General features: G+C 35.6%; 1 protein-coding gene across 7 annotated transcripts in view; it reads left to right on the top strand.

Moving 5' to 3' along the window:
• Positions 1-17848, top strand: part of SNX14 (sorting nexin 14) — a 113631-nt gene that overhangs the window by 9983 nt on the left and 85800 nt on the right. For 4 of the 7 annotated variants that reach the window (XR_012468482.1, XR_012468481.1, XM_074187099.1 and 1 more), the window contains exons 2-6: positions 2965-3085; positions 7436-7512; positions 7595-7673; positions 9943-9986; positions 14527-14614. Coding sequence is in view for 4 of the 7 variants with exons in the window: in XM_074187099.1 (XP_074043200.1) it covers positions 2965-3085; positions 7436-7512; positions 7595-7673; positions 9943-9986; positions 14527-14614 (409 nt within the window). In the remaining 3 variants the exon portion in view is untranslated. Of the gene's footprint in view, positions 1-2964; positions 3086-7435; positions 7513-7594; positions 7674-9942; positions 9987-14526; positions 14615-17848 lie in introns of those variants that run through there. The other 3 variants (XM_074187101.1, XM_074187102.1, XM_074187103.1) reach the window with 2 other exon arrangements.

Genomic DNA, 17848 nt, shown 5'->3' with positions numbered 1-17848 from the left:
ATTAATGGTCAAAATTACACTTATGACTGAATTGCTTCTAGAAAATCAATTTTTGTGTAGGCTTAGACTGTACTTGGAGGTATGATAGTTCACTTAGCAATAAAAAAAATAAAGACTGGGATTTTAATTGTGATAATTGTATTTGCTGCTTTAAGTTGAGAAAGCTCCAATTTTCTTCCATCCTTCCTTCCCACCCCCCCCTCCCCTCAGCAACAAACATTCTAGTGAATATACATTTGTGTTTAACGTGTTTACATATTAGTTATTTTCTATAAGAGGGCTTAGGACTAAGGGAAAAGAAAATCATGGGATAGGAAGGAAAAAACATAAGAGAATTTTTTAAAAATGTGAGCATAGTATTCATTCAGATTGTGTAGGGTTTTGTTTTTTTTTTCCATTTTATTTTTTGTCTGAATGTGGATGGTGTTGTCCATAACAGTTCAAGTGTCTGAGGTCGAATTTGAACTCAGGTTCTTCTGACTTCAGGGCCGGTACTCTATCCACTGTGCCACTTAGCTGCCCCTCAGAAATTTTAAAAAACATATCTTGATAACCATTATTTCAGTATAAAATTGGTTTCCTTTGTAATTCCATATATTTTATGCATTTAAAAACATTTTTCTGAAAAATGGTCTATTAGCTTAATCAGAACACCAAAGGGGTCCACAACATAAAAAAAGGTTAAGGGCTGCAAGATTCATCTAGTCTGATACCCTCACTATTCAGATAGAGAAATAGAAACCCTGGTAAGTTAAGTAGATTCTTGCTTTTTGTTAGAATTAAATATGGATTTTTTTTTTTTTTAAGCCAGGGCCTGTACACAGAACTAGTGCTCTTTCTCTTTAACCATACTGCTTTGTTAAGGAAGAAATTAGACCCAGAGAAAGTAATGATTTGCTTAAGGTCATGCATGTAGAACAGTGATCTCAGGCTAGATCTGAAAATAAATCTAGCATTCTTTCCACTGACTTACACTGACTTTTCATTTTTTTAGAAAGCTGCAAGAAGGTGATGCAATTTATATATTTATGGCAGTTTTATTTTAATTAGAATAGGTGACTTTCTTTCATATATTTCACTGAGAATTAAGAGGGCATACTTATTCCCTTCCTTTTTTCCACATTTTTTCCTCTCTTCTCCCTGCTCCCTAGAAGGTTCTTTCATTCCAGGGCTGCAGGATTTTTTTTATTTTTAGAGATAAATTTTTATTTTGATCTTTTATTTTTACACACACTTCCCCATGTATTAGTTTATTAAAACTGAACAATACATTGAGAGGGGGAAAGGGGAAATTAATCTGTTTTTTCACTGCCTGTTGCCCCCCCATGTCTGTGGTAAATATGGGAAGGAGATATCTTTTTATATTCCTTAAGTGAACCTTGTTCATTAAGTTTCATTTGTTTTATTGTTGTTCTTTACCTTGTGTTATTCCTTGTGTATTGTTTACTACCTTCAGTTTACTTTGCATCATTTTATCAAAATCTTCCTAAGCCTCTTTGAATTTTTCATGTATAATTTATTTTTTTTAATTGTTTTTGCAAGGCAATGGGATTAAGGGACTTGCCCAAGGTCACACCACTAAACACTGAGGCCATATTTGAACTCAAGTCCTCCTGTCTCCAGGGTATCCACTGCATCACGTAGCTAATTTCTAATAGTTCAGTAATGTTCCATTGCATTTATATATCATGACATGTATTTCTTCTTTAGTTGACAGGCACCCACTTAAAATATTTTTACATACATATACATATACATATACATATACATATACATATACATATATATAATGCCTTTTTTAGAATCATTGACTGTCTTCTGATAAATCCTTGTTAGTAGAATCTCTGGTTCATTTAATTTAGTCTTTTTCTTCTCTTAATTACAAGGTACTTTCCAGAAATAGTTGAATCACTTTGAACCTCTACTAAGAGTGTGTTAGTGTACCCAACACTGACAGTTTTTCTGTTTTATCTTCACTAATTTGCTGAGGGTGAAGTAATCCTAGAGTTGTTTTGATTTTGTTTTCTCTAAAAATAATTAGGAAGTTGGAATTTTCTTTGATATGTTTGATACAAGTCTTCCTTTGAGAAGTGTTCATGTATACTGTAGTACTCTTAATTTTCAGTGATTGTCCACTTAGTTTCCAAAATGATGTCATTAGAAGTATATTTGCCATAAGAACAATCCCATTATTGTTACCTGCTGGGTAAAAAAGTGACAATAGAGATGCTGAAATTTACATTTTAACCTAAAAAAAAAGAAAGCAAGAAGCTGAACAGAACATTTTTTTAAAAAATGTATTGGTCTTAAGTTTCCACATTTCTGTATCTAAGATTTGAAAGAAAAAATTTTTAATAGATACAGAAGTGCTGGAACTGATAAAGGAATTGATTACCTTTTTTCTAACCATTACTGAGATAGTTATAGCTGATACCTTTAATTTTTGATAGTGAATAGATGTGAATTCAATTTAATGAACATTCCTTAATGTTCCTTAAAAGACAATTGGGTTTAGTGTCAGGGGAATTGGGTTTAAATCCCAGCTCTATTACCTTCTCTGTGGCCCTCAGTTTATTTACCTCGAAAAGTGAGATGGTTGGACTATTTAACCCCTTAGGTCCCCCCTCCACCTCTAAGGCTGTCATCTTTCCATATGTAAAAATGCTATGAATGTGTATTGTAGAAAGTAGTTCAGAATCAGTTCTCATCAAATTTCCCCCACCAAAGACCTCATAGAATTGTTACAAAGTACTTTATGATTCCTTATGTCATTGTGAATAGTTGTTTTTATGAAGAATTTATTTGATATTTAATTTTTTCATTTTGAAATTTAACTATAACATTTCAAAATGTTCTTATTGTATTGAGTGAGTTTTCTCAAGGAAGTAATAATGCTATTTAAGAAAAATGGAATTAGTGGTTTGTGTTGTTTTTACCTATTATCTTCAATTTTTTTTTTACAAGGTATCTTCATATTTTAATGATCTTTTGGTCATTTCTGGCTGGAGTTGTCACTTTCTACTGCTCCTTAGGACCTGATACTCTTTTGCCAAATATTTTCTTCACAATCAGATACAAGCCCAAGGTAAAATTTCTTCTTGTTAAGGATGTTGTTACATTAAAAACTTTTTTTAATGTTACAAGGTATAATTAATCCCTTATAGATATAAAGATATGTAAGATATAAATGCCAGTCATGTTTTTTATACTACCAGTAATACCTCTAGCTTCTAGCTTTCCAAACTGATAGCCCCACAACCTCATGTGACCATAGTTTTTAGCAATTGTCTGTGAATCCACTGACCAAAATACCGGTAGGTGTATCTTCAAAAACATATCTTCTCTTCCCCCTTCACCTCTTCTCTCTCAGCTTCAAACCCCACCCCTATCACTCTCCCCCCCATCTGTGATTTCATTCCTGAAAAGACCTCCCTGTTTATGAAAGTGGTGGTGATAACAGCACCTACCTTGAAGGGTTGATATGAAAGTCAAATGAAATATTTGCAAAAAGTGCTTAGCACAGTGCCTGGCACATGATGGATCCTATATAAATTCCAGTTCCTTCCCCCTGCTCTGGTGAGGAAATTCCTTTTATGAGGTTTATAGCTGCTATACCACACTTAGAATCTTAGAAAGTTAAATGAGGCTCTGAAATTGAGCAACTTGCCCAAGGACTACATAACTGATATGTGTTTGAAGCAGGACTTTAGACATTAAATATTACCTGATACTACCATTATTATTTTTCAAATAAATATATATATATATATGCTATTGTGATAAAAGTGAAATTTATTTACATTTTAAATGGAAATACTTTTAATTTTCAGTTATCCCTAATACCCTCTGTCTCTAAAGAAAGATTCTCTGTATGTAATACAGTATATTTGGGTTACCTGGCTGCAAGACCCTCTGCTATTATCTCAAATTTTCTTACCACTTTTTTTTCTCTATCCTAAAGATTTGAAAACTTTTGGAAACAGGAAATGTAACTCCTCTTTTTTTAAACTATATTTATTTTATTTTTGTACAAATGATGGTTTTTATACATTACTAAAATATTCTTGTTTAAGAGTAAACATAATACCCCCTCCCCCCAAAAATATGTGGACCCTCATGAGCAATAAAGTTAAGAAAAGAGGAAATAGTTAAAATTAAAATAAAAAATAATAATAGGGGCAGCTAAGTGGCACAGTGGATGAAACACCAGCCCTGGAGTCAGTCAGGAGCACTTGGGTCCAAATCTGGCCTCAAGACACCCAACAATCACCCAGCTGTGTGACATGCAAGCCACCCTAACCCCACTGCCCTGCGAAAACCAAAAAAAGAGAAAAAGAAAGACCCAAAATAAAATAGAATAGTAATAATAGTAGGGGTGGCTGGGTGGCAGACAGGGCATTGACCCTTGAGCCAGGAGCACCAGGGTCCAAATCCAGCCTCAGACACCCAACAATCACCCTGCTATGTGGCCCCAGGCAGGCCACCCAGCCCTATTTGCCCTGCACCCCCCCTCAAAATAATAATAAAAAAAAATGTGCTTGAGTCTTTGTTCCAACACCAACAACTCTGTCATGGGTGGATCACATTCTTAATGATAAATTCATCACAAAAGTTACTTCCATATTTTTCCACCGTTGCCATTGCTGATCACAACTCCCTCCTTTCGTATTTCTCCACTGCTATGTAATATATCTTCTCTCCTTTCACTCTTACTCTGCTGTAGGGTAGCTGAGTGGTGCAGCAGACAGATCCCTGGCCCTGGGGCCAAGAGGCCCTGAGCCCTCATACCACCTCTTAGGCCCAGCATCCACCTGGCCCTATGGTCCCGGACAGGCCATCCAATCCCAGCCCCTTGCAAGAAGTAAAAAAGTAAATGTGTTATATCTGACCACTCTCCCCCCATGGTCCATCCTCTCCTCCATCACTCACATCACCCCCCTTCCCCCTGTCCCCCCATTTCTAACTCCAGATGCCTATACCCTGTTGAGTATATATATATATATGCTGTGTCCTCTCCTAGCCACCTCTGATGAGAGCAAAGATTCCCTCATTCCCCCTTGCCTTCCCCCCTTCTGTATCATTGCAATAGCTCATTGTAATAAAGAAAAATCTTATATGAGATATCTTGGCCTATTCCCCCTCTCCTTTTTCTCCTATTACATTTCCCTTTTTTCTATTGACTCCATTTTTACTCCATATTTTATCTTCAAATTCAGCTTTCTTCTGTGCTTCAACTATAAAAGCTCCTTCTACCTGCTCTATTAACTGAGAAGGTTCATATGAGTATTATCAGTATCCTTTTTCTTTGCAGGAATACATGTAGTTCATCATCATTAAGTCCCTCATATTTTCCCCTTCTTCTCCAATCTCTTATGCTTCACCTGAGTCCTGTATTTGAAGATCAAGTCCTGTATTTGAAGATCAAACCTTCTGTTCAGCTCAGGCCATTCTAACAGGAACATTTGAAATTCCCCCGGTTCATTGAAAATCCATCTTTTTCCCTGGAAGAGGACATTCAGCCTTGCTGGGTAGTTGATTCTCAGTTGCATTCTAAGCTCTTTTGCCTTCTGGTATATTATATTCCAAGCCCTACGAGCTTTTAATGTAGTTGCTGCTAAATCCTGTGTGATCCTGACTGCAGCTCCATGATATTTGAATTGCGTTCTTCTGTGGCTGCTTTTAATATTTTCTCTTTGACTTGGGAGTTCTGGAACTTGGCTTTTGGTTTTGAAGTGTTGTGTTTTGACTTCTCCTAAAGTCAGTAGCTTCCTTCAGTTCCATTCTAGAGCTGAAGGATATATTTTCCTCAGAGACCTTTCTTACCTCTTTTTCCATCTGGCCAACTCTGCTTTTTAAACATTCTTCTCAATAACCTTTTGAACTGTTTTATCCATTTGACCTATGTTGGTTTTTAAAATGTTATTTCCTTCAGCATTCTTATCGATCTCCTTGACTAAGCTGTTGACTTTTTTCATGTTTTTCCTGCATCTCTCTCATTTCTTTTACCATTTTTTCTTCTATCTCCCTCACTTGATTTTCAAAATCTTTTTTGAGCTCTGTCATGTCTTGAACCCAATTTCTGTTTTTCTTGGAGACTTTAGCAGGAGCTTGTATTTCCACATCATCAGATTGAGTATTTTGATCCTTCTTGGGATCATCAACAATGTATTTCTCAATGGTGTTCCTCTTTATTCATTTTCCCAGCCTGTGCCTGGTTTTGGGGTGCTTCCTGAGCTTTTGAGTATTATTATGACATTCCCCCCCCCCCCCCCCCAGGATCTCCATATGTGAGGCTCTGTCTTCCCTTCTGGTTTGTGAATGACCACAAGCACACCCCTCTGCCATGGGGCTGAGGTGGGGGGACCTTACTGTTCTATGGGGGGGGGGGTCTAGACTGTGATCAGGATATGAATGTGGTCAGAGCCCCAGAGTTCTGTTCTACTCCCCTACCCAGGTTGAGCACTCAAGGCTCAGTTGCCTGGGGGCTCCTGCTTACAGTCTCTGCCTGCTTTCATTTCCTGGATCTGGGCTGCTTTGGCCACAGCTCTGTGCCCTGAGGGCTGGGCTTCATGGGCCTAGCTGTGGCAGAAGCCGGGCCCCCACCCCAATCTTCCAAGTTGTTCCCGGTGCTCCTGGGGTGTAAGTCAGGAAACTTTCCCTGCTGCCTTAAGCCCTGGCTCCCAGGTGCCCTGGGGCTGCCTCCAGGAGGCTGAAGTTCCTTTATTCTGGCGGGCTGCCCCTCTAGCCCTGTTGAATGGAGAGCCTTTCCACTATTTTCCAGTTTATCTTCGGCTGGAGAATTACCTCACTGTATCTCTCTGTGTGTTCTGTCTCTTGAAAATTTAGTTAGAGTCCTTATTTTATAAGTTTTGAAATATTGGAGAGCACCTAAGAGAGGCTCTTCTCCTGTCGCTATCTTGGCTCCATCCCCGTAACTCTGCTTATTTAAAAGTTTGAGAAAAACTTATTACAGGGTTCATATATACGATGGATCCTTTTTTTTGCAATTGTTCTGAAAGGTAGAAATTTAAGTTTTAGTTCTAGAAATGTAGCTTATGTGCTGAATTTTACAAAAATATTTTAATTTTTCTTTATATTAGATATGATTAGATCTAAAAGATAATTGACATTTTTGACTTGCAAAAATCTTAAGTTGCAAATTTTTAAGGGAAATTTTGGAGAAATTGTTTAAATGTAATATGGAGGGTAAAGTTTCAATGTTATTTCTTGTATATTTTTCAACATAATTGAAAGCTTGAGCTTTAGACATTAAATAATGCCAGATACTGTTTGTAGTTATTATTATTTTACAAATATATACACATATATGCTATTATGATAAAATTCACTTTTATTTCTTTTAAAGTTGATTTGCATATAAAGAAATATTCTTGGAATAGAAATGTGATTGATTTCTCAAATTTTTTTCTTTAAGCACTTAGAAATCCAGGAATTGTTTCCCCAAGGTCACAGCTGTGCTGTGTGTGGTAAAGTGAAATGTGAAAGGCACAGGTAAGGTATATGTTTAATATTTATATCCTGTTTTCCATTACATTCTGAATTTTAAGTAATTTAATTGCTTTGTATTTTTCAGACCTACTTTACTGCTTGAAAACTACCAGCCCTGGATAGATCTTAAAGTATCTTCCAAAGTTGATGCATCTCTCTCAGAGGTAATATGATCTAAATGATGTACATTTAGACATAGAAGATGTGATAAAGTACTCCCCACTCCCCATCCCCCCCACCCCAAATTTCTTTCAACATACGGTTTGGCTGAAATCTTAATCAAGAATATCTTCTTATGTGAGATGCATCAAATAGAGTTTAGTTCAGTTAGCTTTTTTTTTTTTTTGCCTATTTAGCTTGAGTAAAAATTATGAACACTGGTGGATCCAGCATTTTAAGTTTGCCTAGAATTCTTTTCAAAAGGAAATCCTGGTTATGCCTGGTTCAGTAATATTAATAAATAGTGTCACTGCCTTTCTGTGATCAGAGACAGGGAAGATACCCATTTTGCACTTTCTCCAGACAACATGTAAATCTGGACCTTGTCTATAGGGAGTAGATTTTTCTTTTCCTCTTTATTTTTTATAATATAAATCTTTTATTTGTTTCCCAATTACATACAATGGTAATTTCTACCAGTCAATTTTATTACAGTGTTTTGAGTTTTGTGAATTTTTCTCCCTCCCTCCCTTTCTTCCCCCCTCTTCCCAACAGAAGGTAATCTGATATTGTCTTTACATGTGAATCCATGATATGCATAGATCAAAATTGTATGTGTTGTGAGAGAAGAATCAGGAAGAAAGAAAATATTAGAGATAGCAAAATTACATAATATATACAACTTTTAAAAATTGAAGAGAATAAAGCTTTGGTCTTCCATTTAAACTCCACAGTTCCTTCTCTGGAAACAGATGGTATTCTCCATCACAGATTCCCTAAAATTGTTGCACTGGTGGATTGAGGAAGTCCATCAAGGTTGATCATCACCCCATGTTGTGGAATGTACAGTGTTCTTTTGGTTCTGCTCATCTCAGTATTAGTCCATGCAAGTCTTTCCAGGCATCTCTGAAATCCCATCCCTCCTGATTTCTAATAGGACCATAGTGTTCCATCACATAAATATATCACACTTTGTTCAGCCATTCCCCAATTACTGGGCATCTTAGAGGAAGTAGATGTTAGTGGATTATATGTCTTCCTCAGTAATGAGTCTAACTTTGATATTTACTCATTGGAGTACCAAAAGGAATTGGTGCCTTTACCTATTCTTTAGTAGAAGATAAATTGTTACTATGCTAATGGAGCGGGGGGGGGGGGGGGGGGAGTGAGCACTCTGAACCCTGCCATGTTATTTCTCCTTTTTGTAAATTAGTTTTCTGTTCCTTAGCTAGTAGAAGTGCAGTAAGTAATCAGTTTATCTCTTGATATTTTTCTTTTCTGGAATTTCCAAAGTGCTCTCTAGTTTTATAATCTTTGATTGTACTTTTCCATCCTTCTTTGTCTAAAAGAGACTTTTGAAAGGAATAGGTATTTTTTTAATATCTCCTAGCATTGACTTTATAGAGGAATATTTTTTGTACATTGTAATTATAAAGGACCCTGATAATTTAGAAATATCTCATACTAATATATCTCATGTTGATGTCTTATACTAAAAACTATTTACATTCCTATTTATTGCCAGTATTGAAAGTTTTGCTACCAGGGTCAAGGCATGTGTACTAGTTATGGCTTACAAATTCCTTTTTAGTATATAGATTTACTGGGGCTGTCAGTCTCAGTGCTTCCCTTTTTGAGTCCTGACCTTCTATTCCATCTCTCTGTGAGAGTCAGTGCATGCATATGTACCCATGCGTTAATTACCTTTGGAGAAAGACAAGTTTTGACATCATATTTTTTACTTTTGTGTAATAGAAAGTGTAGTGTACATGATATTAAGACTAGTGTTTAGGTATCACCTCAAGGATTTACTATACTATACTATCTTTGTGACTGTGAGCAAGTCAATCCTTAAATCTTAAGTTTTCTTATCTATAAAATGGGGATAATGATATCTATTAGTTGTATTGTCCTCCTTTGAAAATTGTTTTAAATATCAAATAAAATAACTGATGTAAGGCCTTTTTCATACAATAAATGTTACTTGCTTTCCCTTTATTCCTCAGGATTTGCAATTGAACTGGGAGTAGTGTCTTTGAAAGGTTTCTGGCACTATTTAGATTGTTGCTCTTGGGGCTATTTGGATTGTTGCCTCCAAGAACACTTTATAACTATGGGAAACTTGCAAAGCTGTATGCATTTCAGAGGTCTTAGTTTTTTGCAATGGAAAATTTGTTAATGTTAGCATATGTTTCATATTAGTAAATGTAATGATGTTTTTCCTAAAATAAATTAATACACTGTTGGTTTTTAAAAAAATGTTTTCTCCCCCAGATGCTTGAATTAGTGTTGGAAAACTTCGTTTATCCTTGGTACAGGTATGTGTTCTTTTCAGAAAATGCATTACTTTTGTAGACTGACTACCAATCAGAATTAAAAATTCTACACATAAGCACCCCAGTACTTTATAGTGCTCATTTCCTATTCACATTATTTTGTATTTACATGTCTGTATGTGACATATTTCTCCTTCAACCCTTCCTAGACTATAACCTCCTTAAGAGTAGGGTCTGTTTTATTTTTTATTTTATTAATCCCACAGGTGAAAATATAATGGGAAAAACATGGAACTTTTTTGTCAAGAGTACTATTTTCTTGATATAAAAGGTTTTTCATAAGTTCTAAATGTAGTAATTTAATTTTAATTTTTTTGAAGTATTTGGGGTTAGATGCTTTGCCCAGGTCCCCCACAGCTAATTAATGTCAAGTGTCTAAGGTCAAATTTAAATTGAGGTCCTCCTGTCTCCAGGGCTGCTATTCTAGTCACTGTGCCACCTAGCTGCCCCCAATTTTATTTTTTATTAATAAATAAATATTTTTATATTCCATGATTTTTTGAGAAATCTTAAAATCACATTTTCTAATTGAAAATTATAGCAGTTAATTTTAGTAAAAAAATTCATGGAAAGATGAAATTTTTTTTTCTAAATTCTTGAGCATTAACAATATTTATAGTAACATTGAATTAGGGTTCCAGGATTACAGAGCATAGAGAAGGCAGTGCATCAGCTTTTGAGAATCTTCAAAACAGAAGCCTGTTGGACAAATATATACAATGCTAATGAAATGGATACAGTACAAATTAGCCCATCTAAGGAAGCTTATTATGAATTTTATTGTAACATGATCAAACATTTAATTGTTGGATCAAGATATTATTAGGTTTCAAGGTCTTAGCATGGATACTTTCAAGCTAGATTTTCATGCTAAACCCCTTTTTGAAGGATTTTCAGGGTTTATGAAGCACAGCTGACAGTGGTTCCTTTATGCTGTCAGCACTACTTTAATGCTCAAGGATTTTACTATCAGCATTTTGCCCGCCCCGCCCCCCCCTTGCAGGGAGTGACTTCAGGGAAGTGAAAAGTAGTTTATTTTTCCTTCTTAAAGTAAGAGAATCACCTCAAAATGTACTTGTTGTATAAGCTACACATTTTTTTGATAATCTATTTATTTTTTTTTTAAATAAGGAAATGGGGTTGAGTGACTTGCCTAAGGTCTGACATCTAGATAATTAGTAAGTGCTCTCTATCCACTTCACTGCCCAGCTGCCCCAATGTCTGATTTTCTTAAAGTGGAACATACTTGTGTTGGTGATTGTCAAGAATACTTTCTCTTCTCTCTCACCCCTTTCCCTCATTACTCAGACATGAAGTCTGCTTTCTAGGACCAACTTTGTCTGTATGCATTATTGATCCCATTTGCTCCTATTTACTCCAGCAGAGTTGCTGTTGTCTTCCTGTTTACTGCTTTCTTCTCTGCTACCTACAAAAATGTTCACATCTCTCCTAATCTTTGAAAAAGGCCCTCCTTTTGAGCCTGTCATCCATGCTTACTCCTGTCCTTTTTTTTTGTTGTCTTTTGTTTGCAAGGCAAAAATTAAAGGACTTGTCAAAGGTCACACAGCTAGCTTTTAAGTGTCTGAGGTTGAATTTGAACTCGGGTCCTCCTGATTCCAGGGTCAGTGCTTTATCCACTGTGCCACCTAGCTGCCCCTATTACTATTGTCCTTTACTTCTACTACCCTTTTTAGCTAAAACTATCTAGCTTTTACTTTCTCTCCTGCTTCCTCCTGATGGCTGACAGACCTGTGACATCATTATCCACTGTTTCCTCCTTTATTCCAGTTTCTGATGGAAAAAAATGGCTATTTTCTTTTCCAAAGCTGTCATCCCTCTAAAATTCATCCTTGATCTCATCCCCTCCCATTTTCTCTAACAGATAGTCACCCCTGTCCTTTTCACTCACGTTAATCTTCAATCTTTTCCTGTTTCATGGCCCTTTAGTAGTTGTCTATAAACATGCTTAACATAACTCTTAACTTTAATATAAACTATAATTGATCCAACTATCCCTGCTAGCTATCATCTTCTTTCTTTTCCCCCTTTTCAGTTAAATTAATTGAGAAAGACATCTTTACCTGGTGCTTTAAGTTTTCTTCTCACTTGATTTTAAGCTCTTTAAGATAGCTTCTACTTCATCATTGTGCTGAAACTGGTCATTGAGATAAAAGTCACCATCCTTTTTGACTTCTCTGCAGTATTTAACTCTAGTCCTATTATCTTCTGGATACTGTTTCCTCTCTAGGTTTTTGTTATATTATACTGCTCACATTGGTTTTTCTCAATCTTTCAATGTCTCCTTTTCTAAATTTCATTGTCTCCTTTTATGACATACCCCTAACCATGGGTTTCTCCCAAGGCTCTCTTTTCTTCTCCTCCTATACTATATAAACTATATAAACTCCTAAAGGTTAAAATTATTTCTAAGCAAATTATTCTCAGATCTTACATACCAAGCAATTAAACCATAGTCATTCTCCTATACACCTTTTCTTTACCTTGAACTGGTTATCTTGTAGGTATCTCAAATTTAGCACCTCTAAGAACTATATTTCTTTGCCCCCAAACACTTTCTTCTGCTGAGCTTTATTATTACTATCAGGGCCATCATTCAGAATCTCGGCGCATCTTGGTTTACAGCCTTTAATCATTCTCAAATCCTCATTTCTCATTCCTTTTATCTAATTCATAAACAAAGCATGTTGTTTGTGCTTTTCTCAGCATCTCTTGAATATGTTTTTTCTCTTCACTCGCAAGACTACCACCCTCCTTCAGGTCCTTATCACATCACTTTCACTACTAGCACATCTTAGCTGGTTTCCTTGCCTCAGACCTCTTTGTACTTAAATCTCTTTCATTCAGCTGTCAAGAGGTGTGACCATGTCACCTTATTACTTAACAAACTTGAGTGTTTTTCTTCTTAAGTTGTTTTCCAGTAATTTCCAACTCTTTGTGTCTCTATTTGTGGTCTTCCTAGCAAAATTTTTGGAATGATTTGTCATTTCCTTCTTCAGCTCATCTTATAGATGAGGAAACTGAGGCAAATGGGGTTAAGTGATTTGCTCAAGGTCACTCAGAAAATAAGTATCTGAAGCCAAATTTGTACTCAAGAAGTTTTTGGATTCTAGACTCAGCACTCTATCTACTGCTACATCTAGCTAACCCCTACCTTTAGAGACTCCCTTTCAGTATAAAATTCTCTTTGTCTATATTCAAAACTCTTCCCAGCCCTGGACCCTTCCTACTGTTCCAGTTTTCTCTCACTTCACTCCACTCCCTATCTTCTGATTCAGCCACACTGGCCTGGAGAAACAAAGTTATTGTTAAAGGCATCAAGACCTGTTAAGTCATTCAGATGTACAATCTCACATTAACTTTTTCTTCCTCACCTTTCCCATGCCTCCAGTATATGAGTTGTCAAGTTTTATCAGTTCTGAGTGCAATTTCTTGGTGCATATAGACTTTCTTTCTGCAAGCAAATTCAAATCCTTATTGCCTTTTTCCTGGTCTATTATGATAGCCTTCTAATTGGTTTCCTTGCCCTAAATTGTCCTCTTATTTTTTTTTAACAGTTTTTGCAAGACAATGGGTTAAGTGATTTGCCCAAGCTCTCCCAGCTAGGTAATTATTAAGTGTCTAAGGTTGGATTTGAACTCAGGTACTCCTGACTCCAGGGCTGGTGCTTTATGCACTATGCCACCTAGCTGCCCCTCAAGTTGTCCTCTTTATCAGTCCATTCTCTAGTTAGCTGCTGAGGCAGTCCTTCTGAGGCACAGATCTGATATATCAATTCTTTTTCTCAGAAATTTTCAGTAGCTTCGTACTTCCTAGGCCAAATGCCCTAGTCTGACTATACTTACCTTTTCATTTTTATTTCATATTGTTCCCTTTTGCATACTCTACATTTTTACAAACTGACTTATTGTTCTTTTGAACTGCAACTGTCTTGAATCTCTTTTTATGTCCTGTCTCTTGGAATATTTATCTTCTTCATTTCTAACATCTAGAAACCCTTTATTCCTTGAAGACTTAGTTCAAATGCCACATCCAACAGGAAACTTTTTTAAGTCGAAACCCCCTACCCTCACCCCAAGTGCTCACCTTAAAGTTTTTTGCTTTTATATATCTTTATACATATAGCTTCCTTTTTTCTCTTCTATCCCCTCACCCAGTAGAATGCAATCTTCTTAAAGACAGACATTAATTTATTCTATAGTGGCATCAGTAGGGCATATAGCATGGTACTGTTTTACAACAGATGCTTAATAATTTTAATTTTAATAATTTATGATGAATTGTAAGATTGATCTATGTTTTGGAGCAGCTAGATGGTCCAGTGAATAGTACAGTCCTGGAGCCAGGAGGATCTGAGTTCAAATTTGGCCTCAGACACTTAATAATTACCTAGCTGTGTGACTTTGGGCAGGTCACTTAATCCTATTGCCTTGCAGAAAAAAGTTTAAAAAAGACTTATCTATGTTCCTAAAAGTGTGCTTTTTTTTTTAAACCTTATGCACAGGGATGTAACTGATGATGAGTCTTTTGTTGATGAACTAAGAGTAACGTTGCGTTTTTTGGCATCTGTGTTAGTCCGAAGAATTCACAAGGTACATATTTTTGTTTGTTTTTTAGCAAAGTAATGGAGTTAAGTGACTTACCCAAGATCCTACAGCTACTTAATTATTAAGTGTTCGACACCGAATTTGAACTCAGGTTCTCCTGACTCCAGAGCCAGTGCTTTATCCACTGCGCCACCTAGCTGCCTCAAGATATACATTTTTAATGAGAAATTCTGAGTTTTATTTTTAACATTGCTTCTTAATAGCTTAGTCATTTTATTTTCCTTCTACATAGAATATATTGAATATTTCCTTTTTTAAATTTTTATTAATTAAAATTTACCTTCACTACTCTAGGATAAAATGCATGCTTAAAAATGGTTCAGTTGTCCCTTCTGGAATGAATCTATCTAGACTGGAAGAAGGGGACAGTATTGGGATTGAACATAGGAAGACCTGAAATCATATGGTCTCAGACATTTCCTAGTTATATGACCCTGTGTGACCCTTTGCTTGCCTCAGTTTCTGGAACTGTAAAGTGGGAGTAAGAATATTACCTTCTAGGGTTAACATGAGGATCAAATGTGAGAATATTTGTTAAGAGCTCAGCATAGTGTTTGGCACATATATAACTACATTATATAAAAACTAAATATTGCTAATATTAATATTAATAATGCTAAAGCAACTATTATTTGATTGCGTGCCAAAGTTGCTATCCATAGCAATTGTACAGGAAAAAGAAATTGAGGGAACATGCATAGGCAAAGAAGAAATAAAATTCTTCCATTAATTTAAACAATAATTTCAGTGAAGTTGTAGTATATAAAATAAATTGGCAACATTTCTGTATGTTGCTCAAAAATTCAATTAGAAATGAAACTCCATTCATTATAAAATGTATAAATATTTGTGAGTTTACTTATCCAGACAAATGCAAGAAATATATGGTTACAACCACATAACATTCTTTACAGATATAAGGATATATTCAATTTTGAAAGAATATTAATTATGGGTAGGTTGAGCCAATATAATAAAAATGATAATACTGCCTTACTATGCCTATTCTGTGCCATAGCAGTCAAACTACCAAAGGATTATTTTTTTGAGCTAGAAAATAGATAATGAAATTGATCTGGAAGAACTTAAGGTTCTAAAATCTCGTTGGAAATAATGAAAAAATTGCTGAGGAACTAATTTTGAGTGGAAGGTCTCCCTGAAGGTCTTATTTCCAAGGTGTATAAAAAAAATAATTCATATGTATTAGAAAATTACATTTTCTGGAGGATAGCTAGCATTTATATATAGTGCCTTAAGGTTTATAAAGCACTTTTCAAGAATTATTATTTCATTTTATCCTCATAATAACTCTGCGAAGTAGCTTTTATTGTTACACTCGTTTTTACAGATGAAGAAATTTGAGGCAGTCAGTGAAGAAATTTGTTCAGGGTCACATAGTGAGTTAAATAATTAAGGCTAAATTTGAACTAAAAGCTTCCTGACTAAGGGTCCATTGCTGTATCTACTGCACCACCTAGTTGTTGTTATAAATAAATGGTTAAAGGATCTGGAATAGGCTAAAATTTAAAGTTTTTTTTAATTACTTTCCAATTACATGTTAAGGTGGTTTTCCACATTCATTATTTTGCAAGCTTTTGAGTTTTTCCTTATTTTCCTACCATGCTCCCTTCCTTTCCAACTCTGCTTGGTAGTGAATAATCTTATACAGGTTGTACATGTACCTTGTGTTTAACAAATTTATATATTAGGTTGTGAAAGAGGAATTGGAGCTAAGGGGGAAAAATCATGACAAAGGAAAAACAAAAGAAATTTTAAAAAGTGAACATAGTATGGTTTACTCCACATTCAGACTCCATAGGTTTTTTCCTCTGGATGGGGATGGCATTTTCCATAACAGATCTCTCAGGATTGTCCTTGATCACTGAATTGTTGAGAGGAGCTCCATCCGTCATATTTGATAATCTCACATTGTTGTTGTTAATGTGTATAATGTTCTCCTGGTTATGCTGCCTTCATTCAGCATTAGTTCATGCAAGTTTATCCAGGCTTTTCTAAAGTCTGATCACTCATGAGTTATTATAATATAATAATACTTCATCACATTCAAACACTATAACTTGTTCAGGCATTCTCTAGTTTTTTGCTAACTCCTCAATTTCCATTTCTTTGCCACTTTAAGAAGAGCTAGTATAAATATTTTTGTACATGCGGGTTTTTCCCTCTTTTTTATTATCTCTTTGGGTTATAGACCTAGTAATGGTATTACTGGATCAAAAGAGTTTTATTGTTCTTTGCATACTTCCAGAATGGTTGGATCAGTTCACAACTCAACCAACAACAGTGCAATGGTTTCCTACTTTTCCTATATCCTCTCCAGCATTAACATTGATGGTTTTCCTTTTGTCATTTTAACCAGTCTGATAGGTATGAGGTGGTACCTCATAATTGTTTTCATTTGCATTTCTCTAATAATCATTTGGAGCATTTTTTATGACTCTAGATGACTTTTATTTCTTCATTTGAAAACTATCTTAGTAGGCAGTGTTCAAAGGAAGCTGTCTACAGACCTATGGAAAAAATAATCCAGATTACTAATAATTAGAGAAATGAAAACTAAAAGTAACTTGGGTTTTGCCTCACACCCATTATTTTGGGAAAGATGACAAAAAGGGAAAATAACAGATATTTGAAAATTGTGGGAAAATGCAATTCTTTGTTTTTTAAAGATTTTGTTTATTTTGAATTTTATAATTTTTCCCCTAATCTTACTCCCTCCCCCACCCCCAACAGAATACAATTTGCCCGTCTTTACATTGTTTCCATGGTATACATTGATCCATATTGAATGAGATGAGAGAGAAATCATATCCTTAAGGAAGAAACATAGAGTAAAGGAGATAGCAAGATCAGACAATAAGAGACAGGTTTTTTCCTAAATTAAAGCTAATAGTCTTTGGTCTTTGTCTAAACTCTACGGTTCTTTATCTGATACAGATGGTATTCTCCATTGCAGACAGCTCCAAAATTGCCCCTGATTGTTGTACTGAAGGAATGAGTGAGTCCATCACGGTTGATCATCGTCCCCATGTTGCTGTTAGGGTGTACAGTGTTTTTCTGGTTCTGTTCATCTCACTCAGCATCAGTTGATACAAATCCCTCCAGGCTTCCCTGAATTCCCATCCCTCCTGGTTTCTAATAGAACAATGGTTTTCCATCACATACATATACCACAGTTTGCTGAGCCATTCCCCAATTGAA

The sequence above is a fragment of the Macrotis lagotis genome, chromosome 5 (genome assembly GCF_037893015.1).
Source record: "Macrotis lagotis isolate mMagLag1 chromosome 5, bilby.v1.9.chrom.fasta, whole genome shotgun sequence".
Taxonomy (NCBI): domain Eukaryota; kingdom Metazoa; phylum Chordata; class Mammalia; order Peramelemorphia; family Peramelidae; genus Macrotis; species Macrotis lagotis.
This window is presented reverse-complemented; position numbering and strand designations above follow the sequence as displayed.